Raw genomic sequence first — 23,669 nt, 5'->3', positions numbered from 1 at the left:
ACAGAAAAAACCAAGAAACAAAACCATCAACCTCTCTTCCTTTATCTCCCTCACCATCATCGACCCTCTCCTTACTCCGATTTCTTTCTCTCTCCCTCTCCCTCTCTGTCTCTCTCTTAATCTTCACAATAATGGGCTGCAGAGAATCAAAGCTGGATGTAGTCACCGGCAATACCATCTCCCAGAGCAAGAAATCCAATGCCGATCCCAAGCGCATTGCCCCACCGGAAACCCGACCCGATGATAAGAGTGGTGGTTTGGAGGAGGCGGCAGCAGAGGGTGATGATGCTGTGATGGTGAATGGAAAGGAGGGAGAGACCAGAGAATTGGATAGGGAAAGGGAGGGTAACGAGGGGGAGGAGAAGGAGAAGGAGATGGAGAGATCCATATCTAGAGAGTCACCAAATCATTATTTCTCGTCCAGAAAGGACAATGAATCCATCGATGCCATTGCTATTGAAGAAAGGTCCGAGTATTCATCGCCACCCAATGAAGCTGCAGGTAAGGAGATTAATGTGTTCAGCAAGGAGACAACAGAGGATAGTGTTGAGGAAATGAAAGCCGAAACAGAGAAAATTAATGGTTTGTGGCCTTAAAATTGACAATTCAACTAAGCCTTATATCAATGGCTCTGCTTGTTCATTTAGCTTTTGCATGTACAGAAGAAGAACCCAGAGACGTGAAAGAAGAGAATTTTATCAAAGAATCAGAATTGGTGACACCCCAAACAAAGGTTTTGAGCATTGAATAGAAAACTGCTAACGCTCGTGAGGTATGAGTTTTCTTCATGACTTGCTGCAAATATGTTCATCAATTGAAGGTTACTGATTGGGGTTTAGGAGAAACTGAATGAAGAGAGGTGTTTGTTCTACAGGAAAATTTTACTGATTCGTCCAAGGAAGATCAGAATGCGAAACGGGGATAGACATTGATCACATTAAGTTACTCTCTGGATTTTACTTGCTGTTTATTCAGTATATCAATCATTTTTTTTTTCAGATCAATCATGTAGCCATTGCAAACACATTGTTGATTTATTCTTAAACTTTCTGGTTTAATAAGAAATAGAATTCCACGCTTAAAGCTGTTCGGTAATTTAAATTAAAAGATGTTAGAATCACTTCCCAATGCTTGAAAACAAATCTTTCACTTAAATCAAAAGTCTAGCGAGAAATCTTTAAAAAATTATTGACTCCGTTTGGTTATCGAGAAATTTTAGGGGAACGTGAGAAAATAAAATAGAAAAATTAGAAGAAACAAATAAATTTAAAATTAATAAATTATTTTATATGTTATTTAAAATTTACTTTACTTATTTTAATTATTTTATATAAAGATTAAATAATTTAAATATATATAAGTTTTTAACTAATTTAAATTTATATGATTTTTTTTTTTTTTTTTCATGTTCTAACCAAACACAGGTAAATCATTTTTTTTAATATATTTTTTTTCCTAAAAATCAGTTAAAATTATTTTTAAACAATCCACTAAAAGGTGATTAGAAAAAAATCATTTTTTTAAGTGATTTTCCTAAAGGTTATGTTGGATTCCCAAAAATGTTACGAAAAGAAAAAAAACATCTTAAGAAAAATGGTTTTTTATGTTTAGTTTCATTATAAAAAATATAAAATATAATTAAATTTTATATATATTTAAATGATTTATGAATCTTGTTATAATAAAGATAAATAAGTAAAAGTCCATTTGGCACTTATTTTTAGTGAAAGTGTTTTTACTGAAAATGTTTTATTCAACAATATTTTTATGAAAAATGCTTTTACGATAATATGAAAAAGTGATTTTAATAATATTTTTTTATGATATATTGTATAAATACAAAAACACTTTTAATAATAATAAATTACTAAAAATAATATTTATTACAAAAAAAATATTATAATAAACCAAAAACTTTTATTATAAAAATATATATAAACATTTACTATGTTATTAAAAAAAAAAAATGAAAGGGAAGTGAAAAAATGAAAAGGAGAGTGAGAAGGCAGCCCAAAGTTTAAAAATTTTCATGTATTCTTGTAAGACCCTTTTCCACTATCTTTGTATTTTTTTAAAATACTTTGTGTTTTTCAAATGTTGTCAAAGACCTATTTTTTACCTTAAAACAGTTTTAAGTATTCTTAGAACTATAAACACTTGTAAAAAACACTAGATTTTAAAATGAATTTAAAAATAAATTATTAAATTTAAACCTTTTTTTTTTTCCTTTTATTTATTATTTTTATTTTACTTCATTTGCATTTTCCAAAAAAAAAATCCTAACCAAACATAACCTAAAAAAATTATTTTTTTTAAAGCAATTTGGCTTCCACTAGTAAGGAAAAGTCTCCTCACAGAATTTCCAACTTCAAATCAAAGGAAAGGTGTTTTAACCCGGGTGAGATCACACTGGGGCTTTACTAGGGTTTTGTGTTTGCATTTTTCCATCACACCTGTCCAACACAACAACAGAAAACGACCCAAATGTGGCATCCATGAGCATGAGGTTGTAACAAAAATAATCAGAAAGCATTTCACTTTCATAATCATAGTATTTCATATTAACATGTATGATCATGTACACATTTTAGCAACTATACACACTTCGCTCTCCTTCCAAGCCCAGGCCTACTGCAACGATATTCATCAGTTGATCTACAACTGCTCTAGACAAAGAATTCCACCGGGTTATTTGACCCCCCTCAGCCAACTTGTAAACCATGCTTCCCTAAAAATCTAAACAGAGTTGCCCCCATTACCTGACCTTGTGTTCATATTTATTACAGACACGGCAGGATCCTTTGACAATCTAAAATTTCCATCAGCATCTGTTGCAATGTACTCATTTACAAGAGGGTCCATCACTATTCTGCATGAGTTCCATGACTCGGAATGTAATATAACACCATAGTACTCTAAATGGTCTGCAATGCTGTTCCCTGCCACCGACCTGCATAAAATTATCGAAGTAGAGAGTCCTTAGAAGCCTGGAAGATCTAAGGTTGATAAAACTCTTTCCAACTTGCACAAATTTCCATTGACAAATTCATCTTCTCGAATGGCAAACTGTCAATCTAAAGCTCCACTTGCTTTACAGAGAATATGGATGAAAAGACGAGAAAATTTTAATTTCTTTCTCAGCAACCAAGTGGAACAACTTAAATCTTTCAAAACCCTGAATGACTTTGATCAGATGTTTGGACTTTAAAGCTTCATAAATTCCAATAAGCATAAAAACTTTAATTCAATTCGAGAAATGATTATTTAAGCAACACTGAAGCAAGAAAACTTGATTGATACTAAGGTTGCAGAAGAGGAAAATGCATACCGGGAGCAGGTTGGGTCTTCACCAGAACCATCACATTCCTTTTCCACTGTATAAACTAGACTTCCCAATCCAATGTTATAAAGCCATACCTGCAAATTCAAAGAGAGGTTCTTACTATGATTTATAAAGCTAAATGGAGAGTAGACAGCCACAAGCAGATAATAAAATATATTTTTGCCTGATTCCACCATTAAGTGCAAGTGGGCTAATTACTCAGATTCATTCTCTGCCTTCGAGAGAAGGAATAACAAGCTCAGCAGCAATTATGTTCAAGTTAAGTAGCCTACCCTGCTAGCATTAGATATCACAGTAAAAGATCTTTTATTTGGATATCACTCCATTTTGTGCAAATTAAGCAAAATTAACACAGAAAATACCATGAGAAAAATCAGCAAGCCAGCAGCAAAACCATTCACAGAATTCAAATTGGGGGGGGAGCAAGGCATGCATTTAAAAAAAAGGGAAATAAAATTAGAAGGTTAAAAAGTCTTTGTCAAAATTCAAGAATTATTAAGGGAAATTTTCATGAAGGACTAGGGCTAATTCAATATTTCACAAATTATTAAATTGTATGAACTAAACTCAGCTTATACATGTTTATTGAAAAACCGATTTGCCATTTATGCCACTCAACTAAAGAGTAAAAGACTTACGTCACAACGAACTATGCTAGATTTCAATAGGAAATCCTACATAATGTCCAGTCAGAGACCTATACAGATTCTTTGAACTTCGTATCGGGATAAGTTTGCAGATCTAATAGTTAAGTTAAACATAATTCACTTTAGTAGGCAAAGGATTACCTCTCTTGGAAAATGGTGGTAGGTCTTTTGTGGGAAATAAGAATAGTATGGAGGCAAATGGGGAACGATATCATGTTCATTTGTGACCCGAATTGTATTTGGAACAAGTTCGCTGTAGTATGACACAAAAACTGCATTGCCAATGCGAGGTTGTCCAAATGTCATAACCTGAACATTCTCAGCTTCATGATTAACCTGAAATAAGCAAAAACACCCATTTAACACAAAACCAATTAAATATACAAATGTGCTTCCTAATTATAACAGACATAATACATAAACAGAATAACAGACATCCAAAATAGACTAAGAATAGTGAGAAGTGAAAATTCTGAAACTCCAGACATGATTATCCAGGAATTATCGTCTACCAGGAATCAATAATGAAAGATGACATAAACAACTCAAACTTTAATAATGAGAACATTGGATATTGTTTTAATTGCTCAAAAACAGAAGGCCCAGTAACAAGATATAAAAGAATCCCAGTCATTCAGAATTTCCATATAGTAGGGCAAGGTATGCCACCTGCAAGCAAATGCCAGAAAATGTGAAATTTAATGCACGATGAGCATTTTTGGACTTGACAGCTTGAAATGTATAAATAAGTGAAAAGATCGTGACTGAATTGTAAACACACCAGGCCACCACATCCACGTCTGTACACATCAGCTCCTGTGTGTTTTTACCATAACCATAACAGTAGTTTAGGAGAAATCTAACACAATATACCATATTGTTCAGGGGCCACTGAAATGATGATGCTAACAATGATAACAATGACAACAATAATGCAATTATGTTGACACTCAAGAAATCACGCATAGATGTATAACATGAAAAATACACTTTCAACGATATCAAGAAAGGCCTAATTGTAATTACTATAAGATCAAGTCCGCAGAAGGAAGCCATAGCACCCCCCATTGAATGCCCCGTCACCATGATGGGCACGTTCCCGTATATCTCCCTTGCTCTTTTAACAGCATTAAGAACTCCAGGGCGAATAGTTGTGTTGTGGTAAGCATAATAGAATCCATGGTGCACCTAAAACAATGAAAACATTAATAATGGTTACTCTGGCAAAAAATTAGTTTGACACTGAGAAACAGATTCTCTGAAATACACACCATTGCATCAGGCATGCCAGGGTAGTTTAAATCCAGCTGTTTCCAGTACAGGTCTTCCACCCAATTTTGTATGCTGTACAAATGCAGCCAATCCCTTAAACAGTAATCAACTTGAGCAGATGATAAAAATAATGGTCATAGATATGAAAACTATAGTTCCATAACAAAACTGAACTGATTTGGGTTTGATACATTGTTAAGAAAAATGATATAAAATATTTAGTTTATTCACATGGCTCCCTTACAATAATATTTATATTATTCTATCAAACATTCTTATCTATCATTTCCTTAGACCCTGTTTAGATCGAAGTCTGAGAAGTCAAAAGTTTTTTTTCCTTTTTTTAAGCTCAATAAAAGTTTCCAGGCCTGTTTGGTTAATTTTGATCAAGGAGTTTATGGCTTAGAAAACAGCTTAATCTGGAAGCCATGGAAATGTTGCTTCTGTCAAAAACTCTATTTTGGCTTATGCAAAAAGTTCTTTCATGTGGCAAAAAGTTCTTATAATACCAATATTACCTTTACAAAATTTTAACTTAGGCTTCAGCTTCAAGTTAAAGCCAAAAATAGTAAGTTATCCCAAACAAGACCTTAAAATTGCATACTGTCGCTTTTTGTGTCAAGGATTATCCAGTCACCAGTCAGACTGGATACTGAAAGAGTTGTACTCATAACCAAACCCCCTTTAGGATTCAATGAACGGTCCAAGTCCAAAAAAGTTACTCAAGAAAAATAACAAGCCACCAAATATTCAAACCTGTGTTCCTGAGTGCCCCTAAATGCGATTATGACAGCATTAAGATCCTGTGCTACACCAACAAACGCCTGCAGTTTACATTTGTAGTATTATCATAATTTAAGCAATAAAAACCCAAAAAGGTACTTAATGGACAGGTCTAGGTTATTATCCTGTATAGTGCTATGTTCAAGAAATGTACCTGCAAGCAGTGCTGGATATCAACAACTAACTCTATTATTTCAAATCCCTGTTTCAACATAGAGGAGCAATGATAAGTAGGCCAGTCATTAGACTGAAAAGAAACAACTTCTAGAATTATTTAGCATGTTACCCACTTAAATTTCTCTTGTAATTAGCTGAATACAAAATATTGGTATCAATCAAGTACCTCAGTCATATCATCACATCTTGAGCACGTCCAAGTAAACAGCTCTGTCAAGTCTGACATGTAAACCTGCAAATACAAAAACTTTAAAATGGCACCCCTCATTTGAGATCATTTTCCCTTGATTCCTTGTCCTGCTCGGCACCTATACTTACTCGATATGCTTTCTGGAAGGCCAAAGCCTTGTGATTCCAAGATGGTGCATTTGAGACTAAAGGGATTTCCTTTGGTGGGTGGTTCACTTGAGAAAAAGGTTGCATCTGATGAAGTGATTGACAGTGTACGAGGATAAAGAGAAATAGGGTCTTGGAACTAGAGCCTTATCTTCCTTAAATAGGCACTATTTGGCAAGTGGTGTTGAAGATTTGCATCATAAATAGATTTTTTGTGGAGGAGAGTTACCTCAGGAAAGCTTGGGGAAGAAGTGGGAGATTGGCGTTCTTGCATTGTAAGAAAAGGGTTTGAGGTAGAGTTGCGAAAAGTTATTAGAAGAGGAAGAAGGGGACTTTAGAGCAAGATCAAACATTAAGATGGGAATGGAAGGAAGGTTAAATTTGGAAGGATCACTTGTGAGGTGAATCACCTTTGTGTGTATCTTTCCTCTAACCGTACTCTGTAACTACTTCAAAAGATGCTTTGGATGCAGATGTTTGGATTTGAAGACAATTCTTTGATTGAGAGTTGGAGAGCATGAAGTCACCCTTTCCAAGGCTTTAGGAGGGAGGAGTCCCAAGGAATTGTGATAATAGTTTAGTTTGGAGGAGCTCCAAAGATGGTAAGTTCCAAGTTAAATCTTTTTTCTTTATGAGAAAGTTCTAAGTTAAATCTTCTTATCCCTCTTGGGAGCAAGAGCATGATATTATCATTCGTGCAAAAGAGGTTTGGGCCATAAAAGTGGTTTCCTTGCTTGAGAAGCAAGTTAAGGTAAAATTCTTCTTTAGATCAGGTCCAACTTAAAAGAAGAGAATCAGTGTGTTCTTTGAAGAAGTGAACAAGAATCAGCTCAGCATGAAGACTGCAGGATTTTCTTCTCTCTTTTTTTTGTGCTGCTTAGGTGATTCTTTCTTTGGTAAAAGAGACCCCATTGAGTTGCACTGAGAGTTATGTAGGTAAAAAGTGAAGGTATCTACATAATCGGTGTTCATTTTATAGATGTGGGGCAAACAATCCAAGAGCTAAAAAGGTTCTTCATAGGCGCTTTTCTACCTTGGTTAGAAAAGCCCCTTGATACAATATGTTTGACTATGCTAGATTCATTGACCAGTTGGGTCCTTGTTAATAAAAGGGTGCTCGTTTTCCTTTTCCTCTGTGCCTTTTGGCATCCTTTGTATAATTCATGTGTATTTGAATTGTGCTCTTTCTTTTGTTTTGTGTGAATTTATCTTCACCTACTCCAAAAAAAAAAAAAAAAATGAATATTTTCAATGAATATCAGGATTGAATGACATGGAACTTTAAACCCATGTCCTCATTCACGGGTTAGAAAGTTAACTTTGTAAAAAACTTACTGCAGAAGCATACTCCACTAGTATAGTTGCAAGAGTGTGATTGTAATGAGCCAAAGAATGATCCTTGTGCTTGAGTTTAAGTTCTGCAATGAAGAAGAAAATTTGGACTGCAATCAACCATACAATCTATAACAAGCTTAACCAGTTGAGCTAGATAAATCCATTTTATATCAGTGAACTTTGCGTTTCAATCACTATAAAAGCAAGAGAAACTATGGCTGCTTTCAGTACCGTTGACCTTGCACCCATATATGGATAAACAAGGGTGAAACATGACCTACACCTATTTGAAGTAGGATGCATGTCCACGTGAGGAATTTTAGACAAGGGTGATACAAGGGAATGCAATTTGTTTTACTTATCAAAAAAAAAAAGGGAATGCAATCCGTTTTGCAACCCAAACCACTGCTACATGACCGCACATTCATGATACCTTAATGGTGGCATGTAAACAGAACCTTGTTCTCCCTTCCAAGGCAGAAAATATATACTGGTTATTTGTTAACCTCTCTTTTGATGTCCTTTCATTTAAATGACCTTTTGCAACTCTGCAGGCACCAAGCAACCTCTTGAAAAAATGCTTAAACCATCACTTAGACCTATGATCTCAAAATATCAAAGCAATGGAAAATGCTGAAGATAGCTCCAGGAAGAAATTGACATCTTCCCCCTTTTTTTCATCAGCATTAAGTAATTCCATCATTTTCCTCTCATCCCCTCATTTTTCTACTTACTTGAATGCAGGACATCAGACTTCCTAATTCCAAATTTCCCATAACCCCGTAGCATCCAAAGTAAAGCAGAATTTACCACAATCATCTCCTAATACAACAGTTACACATTGTTGGTGACCTATGACCATCCAATTTACTTCCACATCAACTCAGCCAACTAGACTCAATAAAAGTAAAAAATAAAAAATAATCTGATTAAATCAATCAATTAAATACCTCGCCCATTGGAAACTGCAAACAGACAGAGAATCACAGCCACCTTCAACCAGGTCCTTTCTTCCATAATCTGCAGCCCACACCCAATTAATTAAAAGTTCAAACAGAAAAAGCAAAAAAGACAAAAATTCAACGTCATATTGGATTTCTCTAGGGTTTGATACATTGTCACCCCCAAGGGCCCCAACACATACATCTTGATCATATCTACACCTCATCGATTAGGGCAAAGCTCGGAGAAACAAAACATAATTCTGCAAAATCGAACCTGGTAAACCCCGCTGTCTAGTTCGAATCTGCGGAACCGATGGAGTGACGTTGTTTTTCCGGCCACCGTACGGCGACGTTTCGATTTCTCCGCTCCTCCTTTTGTCTTTGTCTTTCCTGAGGAGGATGGAAAGACAAGTGTTTTGACTGATAGAGGAAAGAATGAGAGAAAATAATTTTTTTCTTCGTTGCCTAAATGGCCCCGGTAGCTCCTCTTTATTTCCCTCCATTTCTTGCTTTCTATATTGGGATTTTGGATAGAAAGTGAGGGTATTATTGTAACTTGGTGATCTTTTTGACGTGTAGGATATGCATGTGCTGGTGCAGGTAGTCGTTTCATGTGGGTTAGGTGGAATAGTGGTTGGGTCTGTTTCGGATGCCTGCACGTGCATTGCACGTGTCTTTTGGAAGGCCGATAGTTGGGCTTACTACACGACACGTGTCCTTTGGAAGGCCACCTTACAATGGCAATTTTTCTTACCAAATATACCCAAAAAAAATTTGGCGCTGAAGTGGAGAGCCTTGGCTTAGAATGTATCCCATTATTGCCCATTCAACATCTCACCAAACAAAATGCCAAATAAAAGTTTAGAATATAATTGTTATTAATTATAAGAGAAAATTCATTTAATTTCTATCTTTAACTGTTTTTTGACACAAAAGATTATGATTTAGTTATTATATTAAGATCTTATAAGTTTTTCTTACTCAAATCTAATAATATATCATGTGATTTTGGTTGTCCCTTGACTTACCCCCAATGGGATAAACATCGAAGTAATCCAGATGGATTTAAGGCCAATTTGAAGAGCCTTTTTTAAAACATAAGCGAGGTTTAAGGTATGGTCAAATATACTAGTCCTGTACCCCGATAAACTTCATTTATATCAATTTACTAAATTATCTTTATATATTATCTTTCTCTCTATATGTATATATACAAATTTATCATCCTATAAAATTCCAAAACCCCTCATTTTAACCATAGTCGTCTTTTTCTATTTTCCATGGTTATATATTTTCTGGTTTCGCTCTTAAATCGACTTCTTCGTTATATGATAAGATCCATCTCAATGCACATCTTTCTCTTTGTTTTGAAAGTGGAATAAACTAAATCTTTCTCTCAATGACAACAATTTTCAATGTGAGGCTTCAATTGCATCTCATTGCAATTTTCATGGTGAAGCTTCATCAACATCGTGTCAAAGTCTCTTCAATTCTCATGGAGCCTTCATTTGATTTGTATTTTAGAGCAATTTATAGTCACTGCAATGTTTTGTAAGTCTTCTATCTTCTTATTACATGTATACTTATGTGTAATTTTTTATGGGATAAATAATCATGTCTTGCCTTAAGTTTGAGTTAGGGAATAGATCTGCAATTTCTCATAAGGGCGGACTCAAAAGAAGAGTTGGTAGATGAGAGTCATTGATCTTATTGACGGTAAAGTAATGAGTTGCTAATGACGAATAAACCTAGACTTGTGGATTTAGGTAACAAAATGAAATAGAAAGTGAAAAATGAAGACAACCACGATGATTGATGAAATGAGTTGGCCTTGTTAGTGGTGGAGCAGTGAGTTGTTAATGGCGGATAGATCTAGGTTTATGGATTTGGATACATTAAGGTGAGACACCTATACAACGAGTTGTTGATGGCAGATATATCTAAGCTTATAGGTACAGGTACATGAAGGTGAGTCACATATTTAAATGACGGATATATCTAGGCCTATAGATTTAGGTATATTAAGGTGAGCCACATAACGAGCTGTTGATGGTAGGTATATCTAGGCTTGTAGATTTGAGTACATCGAGATGAGTCATCTATTTAAAAGGCGTTAATGAGATTCAAGGTTTTTTTTCTTTTAACTTCTTATTTGATATGAAAAGTGTTCGACGAAATTTAAGGTTATAAAAAGGCAAATTTTTGATAGCATTGCTAATAGGGACATGGAAATGGAAAACTTAAACTTGTCATCGCTTAACCTATAATCCAATTACAATTTCCCTTATATTCTATGATCAAGATACTAACATAAAACTTTTTTTTTTTTTTTTTTGCTTTGGTCCTTTGTTAAGAGAGGAACATCTATTTTCCTTTTAAATCTCTTTTGTTTTATCAATCTTAGGGTTGATGACACAAGCCTAAACAAAAGGTTTAGAGTATTGATGTCTTTACTTTATAATTTATTTTAATATAATATATTATGCTTAAACAAGTTTGTGATGTCTCACATCGAGTAAGGAATAAAGTTTTTGGGGTTATATATGTATAGGTTTCTCTTAACCTTGTAGACACGTTTTAAAGTTGTAAGGACCCCTTTGGGCTAAAGACGGATAATATCTACACGATTGGGAGCGGGTCATTATAAAATAGTATTAAAGTTGATCCCCGACCCTAATGTGGGGGTTTGTTTGGACCCATGATGGATGGATGTTTGTTTGGTCTCGCAAATCCGTGGGATACAATGAGGACATTGTGTTTGTATAAAAGGGAGTTTGTGATATTTTACATTAGATAAGGGAAAAAATTACTATAGTTATATATGTATAAACTCCTCTTAACTCTGTAAATGCATTTTAAAACCAATAAGACTTTTTTTGGGATTATAGTAGACAATATCTATATGGTTAGGTGCAAGTCATTACAAAGCCACTATTAACTTTATTATACTTAACTTATTGAGTGTATAACAAATCGTACATTAGACCATTTGATTATTGTTGATATTTACATTGCCTTACTATGCGAGTTGTGGGCCTTTCACTATTGTTCCATACCCTATCATCGTCTACATCCATGATGTAGCCGTCTAGATGGTAAGACACTTGTTGAGTGGCTAGTCTATTTGGACAAAGGGTAGCAGATGAACTCCCAGACGAGCGGGCAATGAGAATGGTGCCTAAGATGCCTCCAAACATTAACTACACCAACCAGTAAGCCTTGTTTGACGCAATCATTATGAGACTAAAACACTAGTCTTTAAGGCTTATAAAGGTAAGACAACCATTATGAGTTGACAATCATTGACATAGTAATGCACAATCAAGCGCAATTAAAACTCTATTAAAACACTTGAGGAGACGTTACACTTAAGTAATAATAAATAGCCACCCATGGGCATAAGAAAAGTATGTTGTCACTATTCCAAAACAACATTTTCTTACTCAAGTCTTCTTTCTTTCTGATTTTAAGTGTTGAAAGAGCATGCTTGAAACCCATCCAGACACTCCTTTGTGAAGGTCGGACCGCCTTCTATGCCTTGAGAGTTGAACGAACCTTACCCTTGTCATCCATGCACCAACACGAGTGACTTATAACTCCCCTATCATCGACTTAAGCAACAATTGATGTGTCAAAAATTAACTTCCATATATTTTTGTTAATTCCTTTGTTACACGTGTTTTCTTTCTCTAATATTTAGCAAATTAATTTTGTAGTTTTCATTTAATTTATTTATTTATATGTAAGTACCAAATGTGCATTAGCAACTATTTCGTATCTTATATAAAATCAGATTATAGAATCATTATTTCAAACATACACAAGAATTGGCTTAATAGTTGCTAAATCGCATGTACCCTAGGCAACATGCATGGGTATATTTGTTAGGGATGTCAATGGAATGAATTTAGGATAAGTTTGTCTTATCTCATCTTCGTCTTGAAGCTTAATATACACTATAAACTTGGACCACACATGGGATAGGGAGAGTAGAAAAAGGAAATCCATGCTCATTTATCGGAAAAATGTACTTTCAAGCACACCATATGGCATTATAGTTGCATTGCCAAACTAGGATGCATTTTATTATTTTCCAAAAACAAAGTTTGCATTAGATTTGTTGTTACTGTCAATAAAAATACTATTTTTATAACAAGATTGAAGTATGTAGAGACTTAAGAGTCCAAAAAACCTATAAAACAAAATTGACTTCAATAATCAATAGAGGAGGAACCACCTATTGATGTTTGCAATGGGGTTCATTATGCAGAGATTCACAGGAATGCAATAATGGCAACAAGATCTTGTTGCATTGTATGACAATGGATTCCAATGATAGTGGCAATTGCGTGATGTTGGGTTTTGAACCATGTATTTGATATGGATGGTCGCGAAATGGGAGCTGACTACGATTAACAATGATTTGCAAAGGTAGATTAGTGATGAAAAAATGGGCAAAGTTGTGGTATTAGGAGATGGAAAAAGTTATGATGATGATTATTGGACAAGGGAAATAATTAAGGTAGGAGGATGGTGACCATAATCGTATAATGACTAAAACTTTTGAATATATTAGTTGATATAAAAATAAGTAGGAGTATATACGTAATTTTGTATATATTTCAGTTAAAACGACAAACTCAATATAAAACCTCATATTTTCTCTAACATGACTTAGGATTTAAAGTAAAATAATAATAATTATAAAAAAAGAATTTACATCTGTCTCGAGAATACATTTTTTAGATTTGTTGTTATTAAGAGCGAGTTAGAATAGGTCATTCATATGCATCGAGGATTTAAGCTCAATCATGAAATTCTCTTAAACAACAAATAAACATTTTAAGATAAACAAAGAGAATTCCAAATGAAAAATCTAATTTTTCTTGTATCATAAGTATAATATGATTTCATCAAAAGAGGAGTAACATCGATAAAATTTTCACATGCCATTGGGCACATACTCCATCATTTGTTTCACACGCAATTAACACATGATAACACATATAGTAAAAATATAGTATAATATTATATTAACAACCAAATATTATCAAATCTCCCAACATTTTATTTTTATAATCGAACCAAGCTTACTACATAAGATGCATGGACCACTCTAGTGCATGGAGGGTCCAACAATCCAAGCCCTTGGGCCAAGGGCTAAGCCCCTCCGACCGCCGGAGTGCCATGGGCGGGAAAGAAATATTTCATGACCCATGGCGGGAACTCTAAACGGAGAATCTCAGTTTCCCCGTGCTGCCGTGCAACGAGTATAAATATCATTTCATTACATGTCCTTATTTCCTTCTTAGAAAATGCGTAGTGGCTTTTAGGTCATTCTCTCTTTCTCTCCCTATTCCTCTCTATTTCCTTCTCGTAACTCTCCTCGTTTGTATACAAAGAAACCCTCGGATCAATGGCGAAACCCTCGAAATCGCAGGCTTCATCCGATGAGGCCTTATCGAATGGCTCAAACTCATCCGAGGAAGAGCAACTGAACGATCAGATCAACGACGAAGAGGACGAGGAGGAGCTTGAAGCGGTCACGAGGACTGCCATCTCTGAGGACGAGGATGAAGAAGCCGCTGACGGGGGCAACTCGCCTGCCACAGAAGACGATGCTGCCGGCGATAGCAGCGACGGCGAGGAAGACGAGGAGGTAGATTTGCAATTACGTTCTTTTTGACCCGTTTTACACGTGTCTCTGGTTTCTGTTTGGTGGATCTTTTCGTGGTTGCTTGGTCGCAAGGGTTTTGGTGGATTTCATCGCTTTAGGGTTTCACTCACTTTACTATTTGTTTGGCTGGTGAAGAAATTGAGGCGGTTGTGTTATGTGTTGTTTCGGTTTCCAAAAAACGGTGAATTCTTCCAAATCGAGCAAAATAGTGAAATCAAACGCATTGCGTGGGAGTGTTGCTGCATTGGTTCTGAACAATGAATTTCCTAAATTTAAAATTTAAATTATTTTATTTTCTTCATTTCTTAGCAACCAATTGGAAAATATGTAGAGGTGCTGTCATTTTGGTTTGCATGGATGTTTTTCCATGTTAGAAATTTGAGGGGTTTGTGAGTAGCTGGTGTTGATTTGTGACTCCGCTTCTCTTCAGGGATATGAGAGGGTTGTGATGTTTGAATTGCCATTTTTCACCTAGTCAGGTACCATTGGTTTGCTTGCATGGCAAACCAAGGGAAACTAAAGGTCTATCAAGTCTTGATGTTATTTTTAGGTTTTCTTAGTGGAAAGCTGGTCTCAATTAAGCCAGGCTCAGTTGAATACTGGTTTGTTCCTAGGCTGCAAAAACAGAGATGTAAAATTTCAATTTCTGTTATTTGCTGTGTATTCTCAGCATCAACTATAGTGGTTTCAACATCGTTTGCTTTAATCCTGGATCCAGCATTGCCTTGATTTTTGAATCCTTTAGTGTTAAACTGGTAACATTTTGCCTTGTCCGGGTATAAGTTGATGAATAACGCTGTCAGGATATGTTTAATATGACTTTTTGTCCTTTTATATATCATTATTTTTTTGGTCCAAATTGTAGGATGGAAATGCTGTGGGTGGCACTGAAATTAGCAAGCGTGAAAAGGCCAGGCTTAAAGAAATGCAGAAGATGAAGAAACAGAAGATCCAGGAAATATTGGATGCTCAAAATGCTGCTATTGATGCCGATATGGTGTGTTTGTCATACATACTTGAAAGACTCATTTTCCTACATGTTGTTGGCTTTGGTGTATTCAGTCTATTGAGTGTGATGGCCATAATCATTAATGCCTATTTTAATTGGCAGAACAATAGAGGGAAAGGACGCTTGAAGTATCTCTTGCAGCAGACAGAGATTTTTGCTCATTTTGCCAAGGGTGATCAATCCACATCTCAGAAAAAGACAAAGGGAAGGTATAAATGATGTTCATCTAAAGAGTAAATTTTCTTGATCTATCATATATGCTTTTTTTTTAATGATTATATGTTATTTATTAATATTTTTAAAGAAATCAGTCCTTGCTTCTTTTAATCCCAATTTTTTTAGTTAACACAATCAAGTCTTCTTATTGCTGGGATTATTTTGATCCTATTCTGTTGCCTTTTTCAAACCATACATAGCTTTCTGGTTGTTAAAATTATTCATTTAAATTGCTCTAACATTTAGCCACTATGGACTTGGAACTAATTTGATGTGGCTTGAAACTGAAATCAAGTATTGCTAAAAGCTATACAACGATCTATACCGCAAAGTTGTTGGTTAGGCTTTGATTGTTCAGGTACAATGAATGTATTGTAGTTTAAATGGGTTAGACCAAGCTTAGGGAGGATATGTGCAAATCTTGTTAGCCTATTGGGTATTTTTCATCCTCTTTGTTATGTGTGTATCTTTATAATCTTATTGCTAATATTTTGCACTTTATATAGCAATTGTATCAGGATTGAATTGTTTGGACTGGCTAAATGAAATCCAACTTGATGTTAAACTTCTGTCCTCGATCCTTTTTATTGTCATTTTTAAGCCTGGATAAACACATAGGTAGTTTGGTAAAAATATTCAATTCTACCTTGGTTTAATGATGGCTTTCTCCTCCTTTATTCCCAATCACTTAATTTAGGGGTCGCCATGCATCAAAAGTGACTGAAGAGGAAGAAGATGAAGAGTGCCTGAAAGAGGAAGAAGATGGTTTATCTGGGACAGGAAACACGCGGCTGGTGACACAGCCCTCATGTGAGCTTTCTCTCTGTCTTGGTTGATCTTTTGCGAGGATTTTCTTGCAGAGTAAATATATCTGCATAATGATTTTTGATAGACTTGAGCATAGAATGCATGTTTTTGATTGTTACATGACTTATGACTCCCTTCTGACCCTCCCTCTTTTGTGTTTTCTTTCCAGTGATCCTTTTTAGGATGTTATTTAAATCATCATAGATATGTTTAGGTACCATATCACTTTGTTGACATAAGTATGATGTGGATATGACCATATGAGATCCCACTGGTCTATGCTATTTGTTTTCCATGCATTGCTTTGCCTTGGGCTTTCTGGCTTTCATCTTTATTCTTATTGTCTTCTGTTGACTGGTCTAAATCTTGGTCATAGAATTTTCCTTTGGGTTAATTGGTCACCAACTGTGATGCACCCGAGCCTGATTCTAGCTTAAGGGAATTTTTAATCCATGATTCTGCAATCACCCAATTTTGCTGGGTTTTGATAGCATGCTGACCATTGACATTTTCATATAAATAAAATATATATTGTTTAAATTAATGCATATGCTGCCATGAAAAAGGCATTGTCCCTTTAGATCTTGCTGTTGTTTAAGATGCATTACAGTTTTTAAAAGGTGGTTATTGTTGTTGTCCCCCCCCCCCCCCCCCCCCCCCCCCCCTTTTTTTCCTCAGGTATTCAGGGAAAGATGAGAGATTACCAACTTGCTGGCCTAAACTGGCTCATACGGCTGTATGAGAATGGCATCAATGGAATCCTCGCGGATGAAATGGTATGCATGGAATTTGTGCCTTTTGGAATTCCCCCCCTTTCACTCGATTGCATCGGTTGACTTTCATCTTATGGTTAAACCATTGTCAAATTTGTTGTATGTTATCACAAGTGATTTTTTTTTTCTATAACATCTCTTATGTGTTGTTTTATATAATCAATTTACTTTTGATCAATCAGAATATACTGACAACTTGGTATTCCTACCACCAGGGTCTGGGTAAAACATTGCAAACCATTTCTTTATTGGGTTATCTGCATGAGTTTAGAGGAATAACTGGTCCCCACATGGTTGTTGCCCCAAAATCGACTCTTGGCAACTGGATGAATGAAATTCGACGTTTTTGTCCAGTTCTGCGTGCTGTGAAGTTTCTTGGAAATCCTGATGAAAGGGTGTGTCATTCAGGCCCTGCTTTCAGAGTAATTCTTTTTTTATTTACAGTTTTCCACTGCACTTTGCTAACACTTTGTCTCTGCAGAGGCATATACGTGACAATTTACTGGTTGCTGGGAAATTTGATGTCTGTGTCACTAGTTTTGAGATGGCCATCAAAGAGAAAACTACATTGCGACGCTTTAGTTGGCGCTATATCATCATTGATGAAGCTCATCGAATCAAGAATGAGAATTCTCTTCTTTCAAAGACAATGAGACTATATAGTACGAACTACCGCCTTCTTATCACGGGTACACCACTTCAGGTACTAATTAAATATAAAAAAACATATATATTTTTCATTGGCATAGGAATTTGTCGAATTTTCTGTCATTCCAAATCTCGTATGAGGATTACTTTTAAATGACCGTCAACCTGATATTTAAGCTATAAATTAGCTCTTTAAGCAGGTAAAGCTAGGTTTGTAATTAAATGATAGAACTTCACTGATAGGTGTTATGCAACCATTAGATTGACTCTATTCAACTTCCTTTGGCATTTTTTTTTCCTTATGGCCTTGTGAACTTACCATCTTTTTAATTCATGCTTGTGCTACCTTGGAGGTTTGTGTTTGGTTTCATTCTTAATATGTCATATCTTTTTTTTTCATGTTATTCTTGACCATTTTGTTGATATCTGAATAGTTTTCCATGACCTGTGCTTATGTAGGGTCCCGTGAATAAGCTTCATTTCCATATTCCCATTTTTAATTTGGATTCCTTCTTTTCTTGTTGGACTTAATTTAATGTGTCTATGAAAATGGTGTAGCTCCAAATCTTGAAGTAGGGTTGTAGCAACTGTAGCTGATTTTTTGTTTCTCACTTGTATGCTTCTGGTATACTGCGTTCACCACTTTAGTTTGGCACTCTTTATATATACACATACTCTTATTTGCCTATCCAAAAAAAATTAAAATAAAAATGAAAATGGTGTAGCATGTGACATCCTTGCTATCTTTTGCTATGTGCAGAACAATCTTCATGAACTATGGTCTCTTCTCAACTTTCTACTGCCTGAGATATTTAGTTCAGCTGAGACTTTTGATGAATGGTTCCAAATTTCTGGAGATAATGACCAGCAGGAGGTTGTTCAACAGCTTCATAAGGTAAACCCAGACCTCCTAATTTTTTAGCTCTACCTTATTTCATCTCATTTACTGAAATGGTTTCTGTATTTCTGTTTTTTAGGTCCTCCGGCCTTTCCTCCTTCGGAGACTGAAGTCAGATGTTGAGAAAGGCTTGCCTCCAAAAAAGGAAACAATACTTAAAGTAGGCATGTCTCAATTGCAGAAACAGTTCTACAGGGCTTTACTACAAAAAGACCTTGAAGTTGTTAATGCTGGTGGAGAACGCAAACGTCTTTTGAATATTGCAATGCAACTGCGTAAATGCTGCAATCACCCATATCTTTTCCAAGGTGCTGAACCTGGACCTCCTTATACGACAGGAGAGCACCTTATTACGAATTCTGGTAAGCTCTGCCTTCTCTAAATATATTGAGTTAAGCATTGGGTTTTATGGTTTATCAAAGACGATCAACCCTATCTCTTTTGTACTTATATGGCAGGTAAGATGGTTCTTTTGGATAAGCTACTTCCAAAGCTAAAAGAGCGCGATTCTAGGGTTCTAATATTTTCACAGGTCAGTTGCTGTCTGGAATCAAAATCTTGAGTTATGCATTCAGATGACTCCTGCAGACCCTTTTTTTGTATGCCTGTACATTATTCTATAACCTCATTTTCATTGTATTTAATGTTGTATTTTTGTGGATGGGGGACCTTCTATTTAAAATTCAGATGACAAGGTTGCTGGACATTCTTGAAGATTACTTGATGTTTCGAGGATACCTGTATTGTCGAATTGATGGAAATACAGGGGGAGAAGATCGTGATGCCTCCATTGATGCATTTAATAAACCCGGAAGTGAGAAATTTGTGTTCTTACTGTCAACTAGAGCTGGAGGTCTTGGTATCAATCTTGCTACTGCAGATGTTGTCATCCTTTATGACAGTGACTGGTGAACATTTCTCCATTTTTTTTTTCTTTTTCTTTTAGAATGCTAGGGAATTGTTATATTATTTACCAATCTGGTTGATCTCTTTATTGCACCGTAGGAACCCCCAAGTTGATTTGCAAGCACAAGATCGTGCTCATCGGATTGGTCAAAAGAAAGAAGTTCAAGTGTTTCGATTCTGCACAGAGGTTCATTTTGTTCTTGTGTTTTGCATTAAGCTATCTGAAGATATCATATATAAATGCTTATTTCTTCTTTCTGGGTTAATTATCAGTATACCATCGAGGAAAAGGTGATTGAGAGAGCTTATAAAAAATTGGCACTCGATGCTTTGGTGATTCAACAAGGACGGTTAGCAGAGCAGAAAAGTGAGCCATTTCTGCATTACAAGCTTGCTTTGCACTATGACATGCTAATTCATAGAACTAGAACCACTAACATTTTGTTGTTTTTGTGGGCTTTTGCAGCTGTGAACAAAGATGAGCTACTGCAAATGGTCAGGTTTGGTGCTGAAATGGTTTTCAGCTCCAAGGATAGCACAATTACGGATGAAGACATAGACAGGATCATTGCTAAAGGAGAAGAGGCAACAGCTGAGCTTGATGCTAAGATGAAGAAATTTACAGAAGATGCCATCAAATTTAAAATGGATGATAGTATGTGGATCCACTATCCAGGGCTCTCACTCATTATTTACTTATCTACTTTTGAAAGTTATGGGGCTAAAATATAATTTAACATTTATCCTGCTTTGTTCAGCTGCTGAGTTGTATGATTTTGATGATGAAAAGGTAGAAGCATTTTTATTCTCTTGCTACATAGGCTTAATTATTGTTTTCCCTTGATACTGGTTTTAGGCACATTGGATAATCTAATAAGTATTGATTATCTATTCTTTGCTTGCTGTTGATGTTGAAAAGGATGAGAACAAGTTTGACTTCAAGAAAATTGTCAGTGAAAACTGGATTGAGCCACCAAAAAGAGAGCGGAAGCGGAAGTAATTGTGAATTTTCAGTTGCCAACTTATGTTATAATTTTATGTTTTTCATTATCATTTAAGACATGTTTCCATTTTCTTGTCCTTTAAGTAGTTACTCAGAGTCTGAATACTTTAAGCAAACAATGCGGCAAGGTGCTCCAGCAAAACAAAGAGAGCCTAGAATACCGCGCATGCCCCAGCTGTAAGCATCTCTTTGAACTGATTGCTTTCTTGGATTGTAGTTGATGTTTTCATCTGCTTTATATGTTTTGCCTCTGTTTTTAGGCATGATTTCCAATTCTTTAACACACAAAGGCTGAATGAGTTGTATGAGAAAGAAGTGCGGTACCTCATGGTGTGTAATCTTTCTTGCCATGTCTTGCTGCTTTGGTGATCCATAACCTACTCTGTATGCACACTTTATTCATTTTTGTTTCTATTTTTTTTTTTTTTAAATTTCACAGCAAACACATCAAAAGAATCAGTTAAAAGACTCCATAGATGTGGATGAACCTGAAGGTATTTTAATTCTTCTCTTTTAAGATGCTTCCTACTAATCTACTACCCTTTCGGTGAGCTCACTGCTAATTGAATATTGAATATTTAGACTTGGGAGATCCCTTGACTGCCGAGGAGCAGGAAGAAAAGGAGAGATTATTAGAAGAGGTGAGTAGACCATCTACTGTAGGGTAGGATCTGTTTTGGTTTCTTTTCTAATCTTTGACTTTTGGTGAATTGTAGGGATTTTCATCATGGAGTAGAAGAGATTTCAATACTTTCATTAGGGCTTGTGAGAAGTATGGCCGGAATGATGTAAAAAGTATTGCTTCTGAAATGGAAGGGAAGACAGAGGAGGAAGTTGAGAGATATGCAAAAGCCTTCAAAGAAAGATACAAAGAATTAAATGGTAAGTGATATTTAATTCTGTGCTATTGTAACCTTACAGTTGAGATGAATGTTTGGAGTAGATATGCTGGGAAGTTTATTTTATCTTGTTCCTTTCTTTCCTTTCCACCTTTTTGTTTGCAGTGGGGATGCTTGTTAGTACATGTTGGCACTTCATAATACCTTGACTCTCATGTACAGCAGGCCTCTCATTCCACCTTTAGCTCATTGGCTTTCTAGTACTTGTTTATTTCCAAAAGGGGGAAAAAATTTAGTTATGTTAGGATGAAAAGAAGTTCCCCTCCCCAACTTATTTTCACCCCTTCTTGAGTTGGATCAGGTCAAACTGCAGTGGCATCCAGCAGTTAAATTGCTTGAATTTGTTTTCCTGGTTTCAAGAGAGAATTAACTGGATCAGATTAGTGACTCGCTGGAGTTGGATCACCCAGGCAATTTAGATGTTTGGAACACTGGTTGATATATTGTCAGATGCATCTTACAACATCCATTTGTTTTTCATCAAAATGGTGATTTTTTCGTCTGCTTTTAACCATTAAATACAATTTCTCCAGATTATGATAGGATCATCAAGAACATTGAAAGAGGAGAGGCTAGAATTTCTAGGAAAGATGAGATCATGAAAGCAATTGGGAAGAAGTTGGATCGCTACAAGAATCCATGGCTGGAACTAAAGATCCAGTATGGGCAAAACAAAGGGAAGTTGTACAATGAAGAATGCGATCGTTTTATGGTGAGAATTGCAATCATCTCTCTAGTTTGTTTGATACAAATGTTGGTGTGTTTTTGTTTGACGATTGATCTTCCGAGTGTATTCATGCCTCCATACTTCATGTAGATATGCATGGTTCACAAACTTGGATATGGGAACTGGGATGAGCTGAAGGCAGCATTTCGCACTTCTCCCTTGTTTCGTTTTGATTGGTTTGTAAAGTCTCGCACAACCCAAGAGCTTGCAAGAAGATGTGATACCCTCATTCGATTAGTGGAGAGGGAAAATCAAGAATTTGATGAGAGGGAGAGACAGGCACGGAAAGAGAAGAAGCTTGCCAAGGTATGATTATCTTACTTTGTCCTAGATGTTCCTGTATTTTATGATTATTTACACTCCTTTTGGATTTATTACCTAAATAATATGTAATTGATCAAAGTTCATCTACTCAACTCCTGAAATTTCAGAACATGACACCATCAAAGCGTGCCATGGCAAGGCAGGCAACTGAAAGCCCGACCTCTGTAAAGAAACGGAAACAACTGTTGATGGATGACTACGTGAGCTCGGTGAGTTCATCTTCGTGCTTTGTTTAATGTGGCATGAGTCTCTCTTATGAGTTGACCATCAAGTAACTGACTGCTTAATGGTTCTCTTTGCAGGGCAAGAGGAGGAAATGATATTTGAATGATCAAAATTTCCATTTTCTTATATTTTGTTAAGTTAAAGTATCATGGTATGAAGTTGCATTGGGGTTCTATAATTCTATCAGAATCTTCTCATTTTCGTTTTGGAATTGCTACCCAGGATCAACAGAAGCCATAATCTCACTGATGTGAGGGTTTAGGTGTATTTAACTATGTAGTAGTTATAGTAAGATGTATAAAACGAGGGTATTGAGGTTACTTTTGAAACCTCCAGTATTTTGTTTATTGGAGGGGATTTTGGTTAGTCTGTTAACAAACAAATTGGCTTAGCTGTTCAGGAGGGTTATACTTAAAAGATCCAACCTTTTCCTTGCAAACATTGATGCAGGGAACATGTTTTAAATCCATGTAATCTAGCATGAAGTTTTATGGTAATGCCTAGAAGATGATATAAACACAATGTATGACCACTGTATTTCCACATTGGACCTTAGTAATTCTGAGTTTCTGAATGGGCTAATGATTTTTACTTTTACGCCATTTTCCTGGGATGCCATTCTATTCCTTGCGTGCTTTAGGCAGAAATTACTTTTCTGGCATATGCTTCAGTGAAGCTTTATTTCTGGTAGTCCGCCTGTAATGCCCCCCTTCATTTGCT

At 35.8% G+C, this 23,669-nt stretch overlaps 3 protein-coding genes across 6 annotated transcripts; 2 read left to right on the top strand and 1 right to left on the bottom strand.

Annotated features, from left to right (window-relative positions):
• Positions 1–43: 43 nt before the first annotated feature.
• On the top strand, positions 44–1,071 carry LOC117915475. Of its 2 annotated transcripts, none has more exons than XM_034831078.1 (3): positions 44–501; positions 663–772; positions 875–1,071. In XM_034831078.1, the coding sequence occupies exons 1-2, from the start codon at positions 132–134 to the stop codon at positions 749–751; spliced, it is 459 nt and encodes a 152-aa protein (XP_034686969.1). In that variant the 5' UTR covers positions 44–131; the 3' UTR covers positions 752–772; positions 875–1,071. The 2 variants fall into 2 exon arrangements, with proteins under 2 accessions (XP_034686969.1, XP_034686967.1); XM_034831076.1 differs by having other exon boundaries at positions 44–582.
• Positions 1,072–2,507: 1,436 nt separating this feature from the next.
• On the bottom strand, positions 2,508–9,264 carry LOC117914657 (lipase-like). Its single transcript, XM_034830081.1, has 11 exons — positions 9,112–9,264; positions 8,844–8,913; positions 7,894–7,976; positions 6,389–6,454; positions 6,200–6,247; positions 6,019–6,086; positions 5,262–5,334; positions 5,017–5,178; positions 4,132–4,326; positions 3,329–3,417; positions 2,508–2,950 (listed from the first exon to the last, which is right to left on the bottom strand). The coding sequence occupies exons 2-11, from the start codon at positions 8,908–8,910 to the stop codon at positions 2,737–2,739; spliced, it is 1,065 nt and encodes a 354-aa protein (XP_034685972.1). The 5' UTR covers positions 8,911–8,913; positions 9,112–9,264; the 3' UTR covers positions 2,508–2,736.
• Positions 9,265–14,147: 4,883 nt separating this feature from the next.
• LOC117914634 (ISWI chromatin-remodeling complex ATPase CHR11) lies at positions 14,148–23,508 on the top strand. 3 transcript variants are annotated; one of them, XM_034830045.1, is made up of 25 exons: positions 14,148–14,496; positions 15,380–15,511; positions 15,626–15,732; positions 16,437–16,549; positions 17,225–17,322; positions 17,535–17,714; positions 17,801–18,022; positions 18,728–18,862; positions 18,945–19,227; positions 19,324–19,397; positions 19,553–19,773; positions 19,871–19,958; positions 20,045–20,138; positions 20,238–20,426; positions 20,530–20,554; positions 20,684–20,767; positions 20,859–20,951; positions 21,035–21,104; positions 21,214–21,268; positions 21,357–21,415; positions 21,491–21,656; positions 22,207–22,385; positions 22,491–22,706; positions 22,832–22,933; positions 23,027–23,508. In XM_034830045.1, exons 1-25 carry the CDS (start codon positions 14,254–14,256, stop codon positions 23,042–23,044), a joined length of 3,246 nt encoding a protein of 1,081 aa, XP_034685936.1. In that variant the 5' UTR covers positions 14,148–14,253; the 3' UTR covers positions 23,045–23,508. The 3 variants fall into 3 exon arrangements, with proteins under 3 accessions (XP_034685936.1, XP_034685935.1, XP_034685937.1); XM_034830044.1 differs by having other exon boundaries at positions 20,530–20,561; positions 20,691–20,767; XM_034830046.1 differs by having other exon boundaries at positions 14,149–14,496; positions 20,530–20,561; positions 20,691–20,767; positions 20,862–20,951.
• Positions 23,509–23,669: the final 161 nt, after the last annotated feature.

Source organism: Vitis riparia, chromosome 5, assembly GCF_004353265.1.
Source record: "Vitis riparia cultivar Riparia Gloire de Montpellier isolate 1030 chromosome 5, EGFV_Vit.rip_1.0, whole genome shotgun sequence".
NCBI classification, from domain to species: domain Eukaryota; kingdom Viridiplantae; phylum Streptophyta; class Magnoliopsida; order Vitales; family Vitaceae; genus Vitis; species Vitis riparia.
The sequence above is the reverse complement of the archived record's forward strand: the minus strand, read 5'-3'. Positions and strand labels throughout refer to the sequence as shown.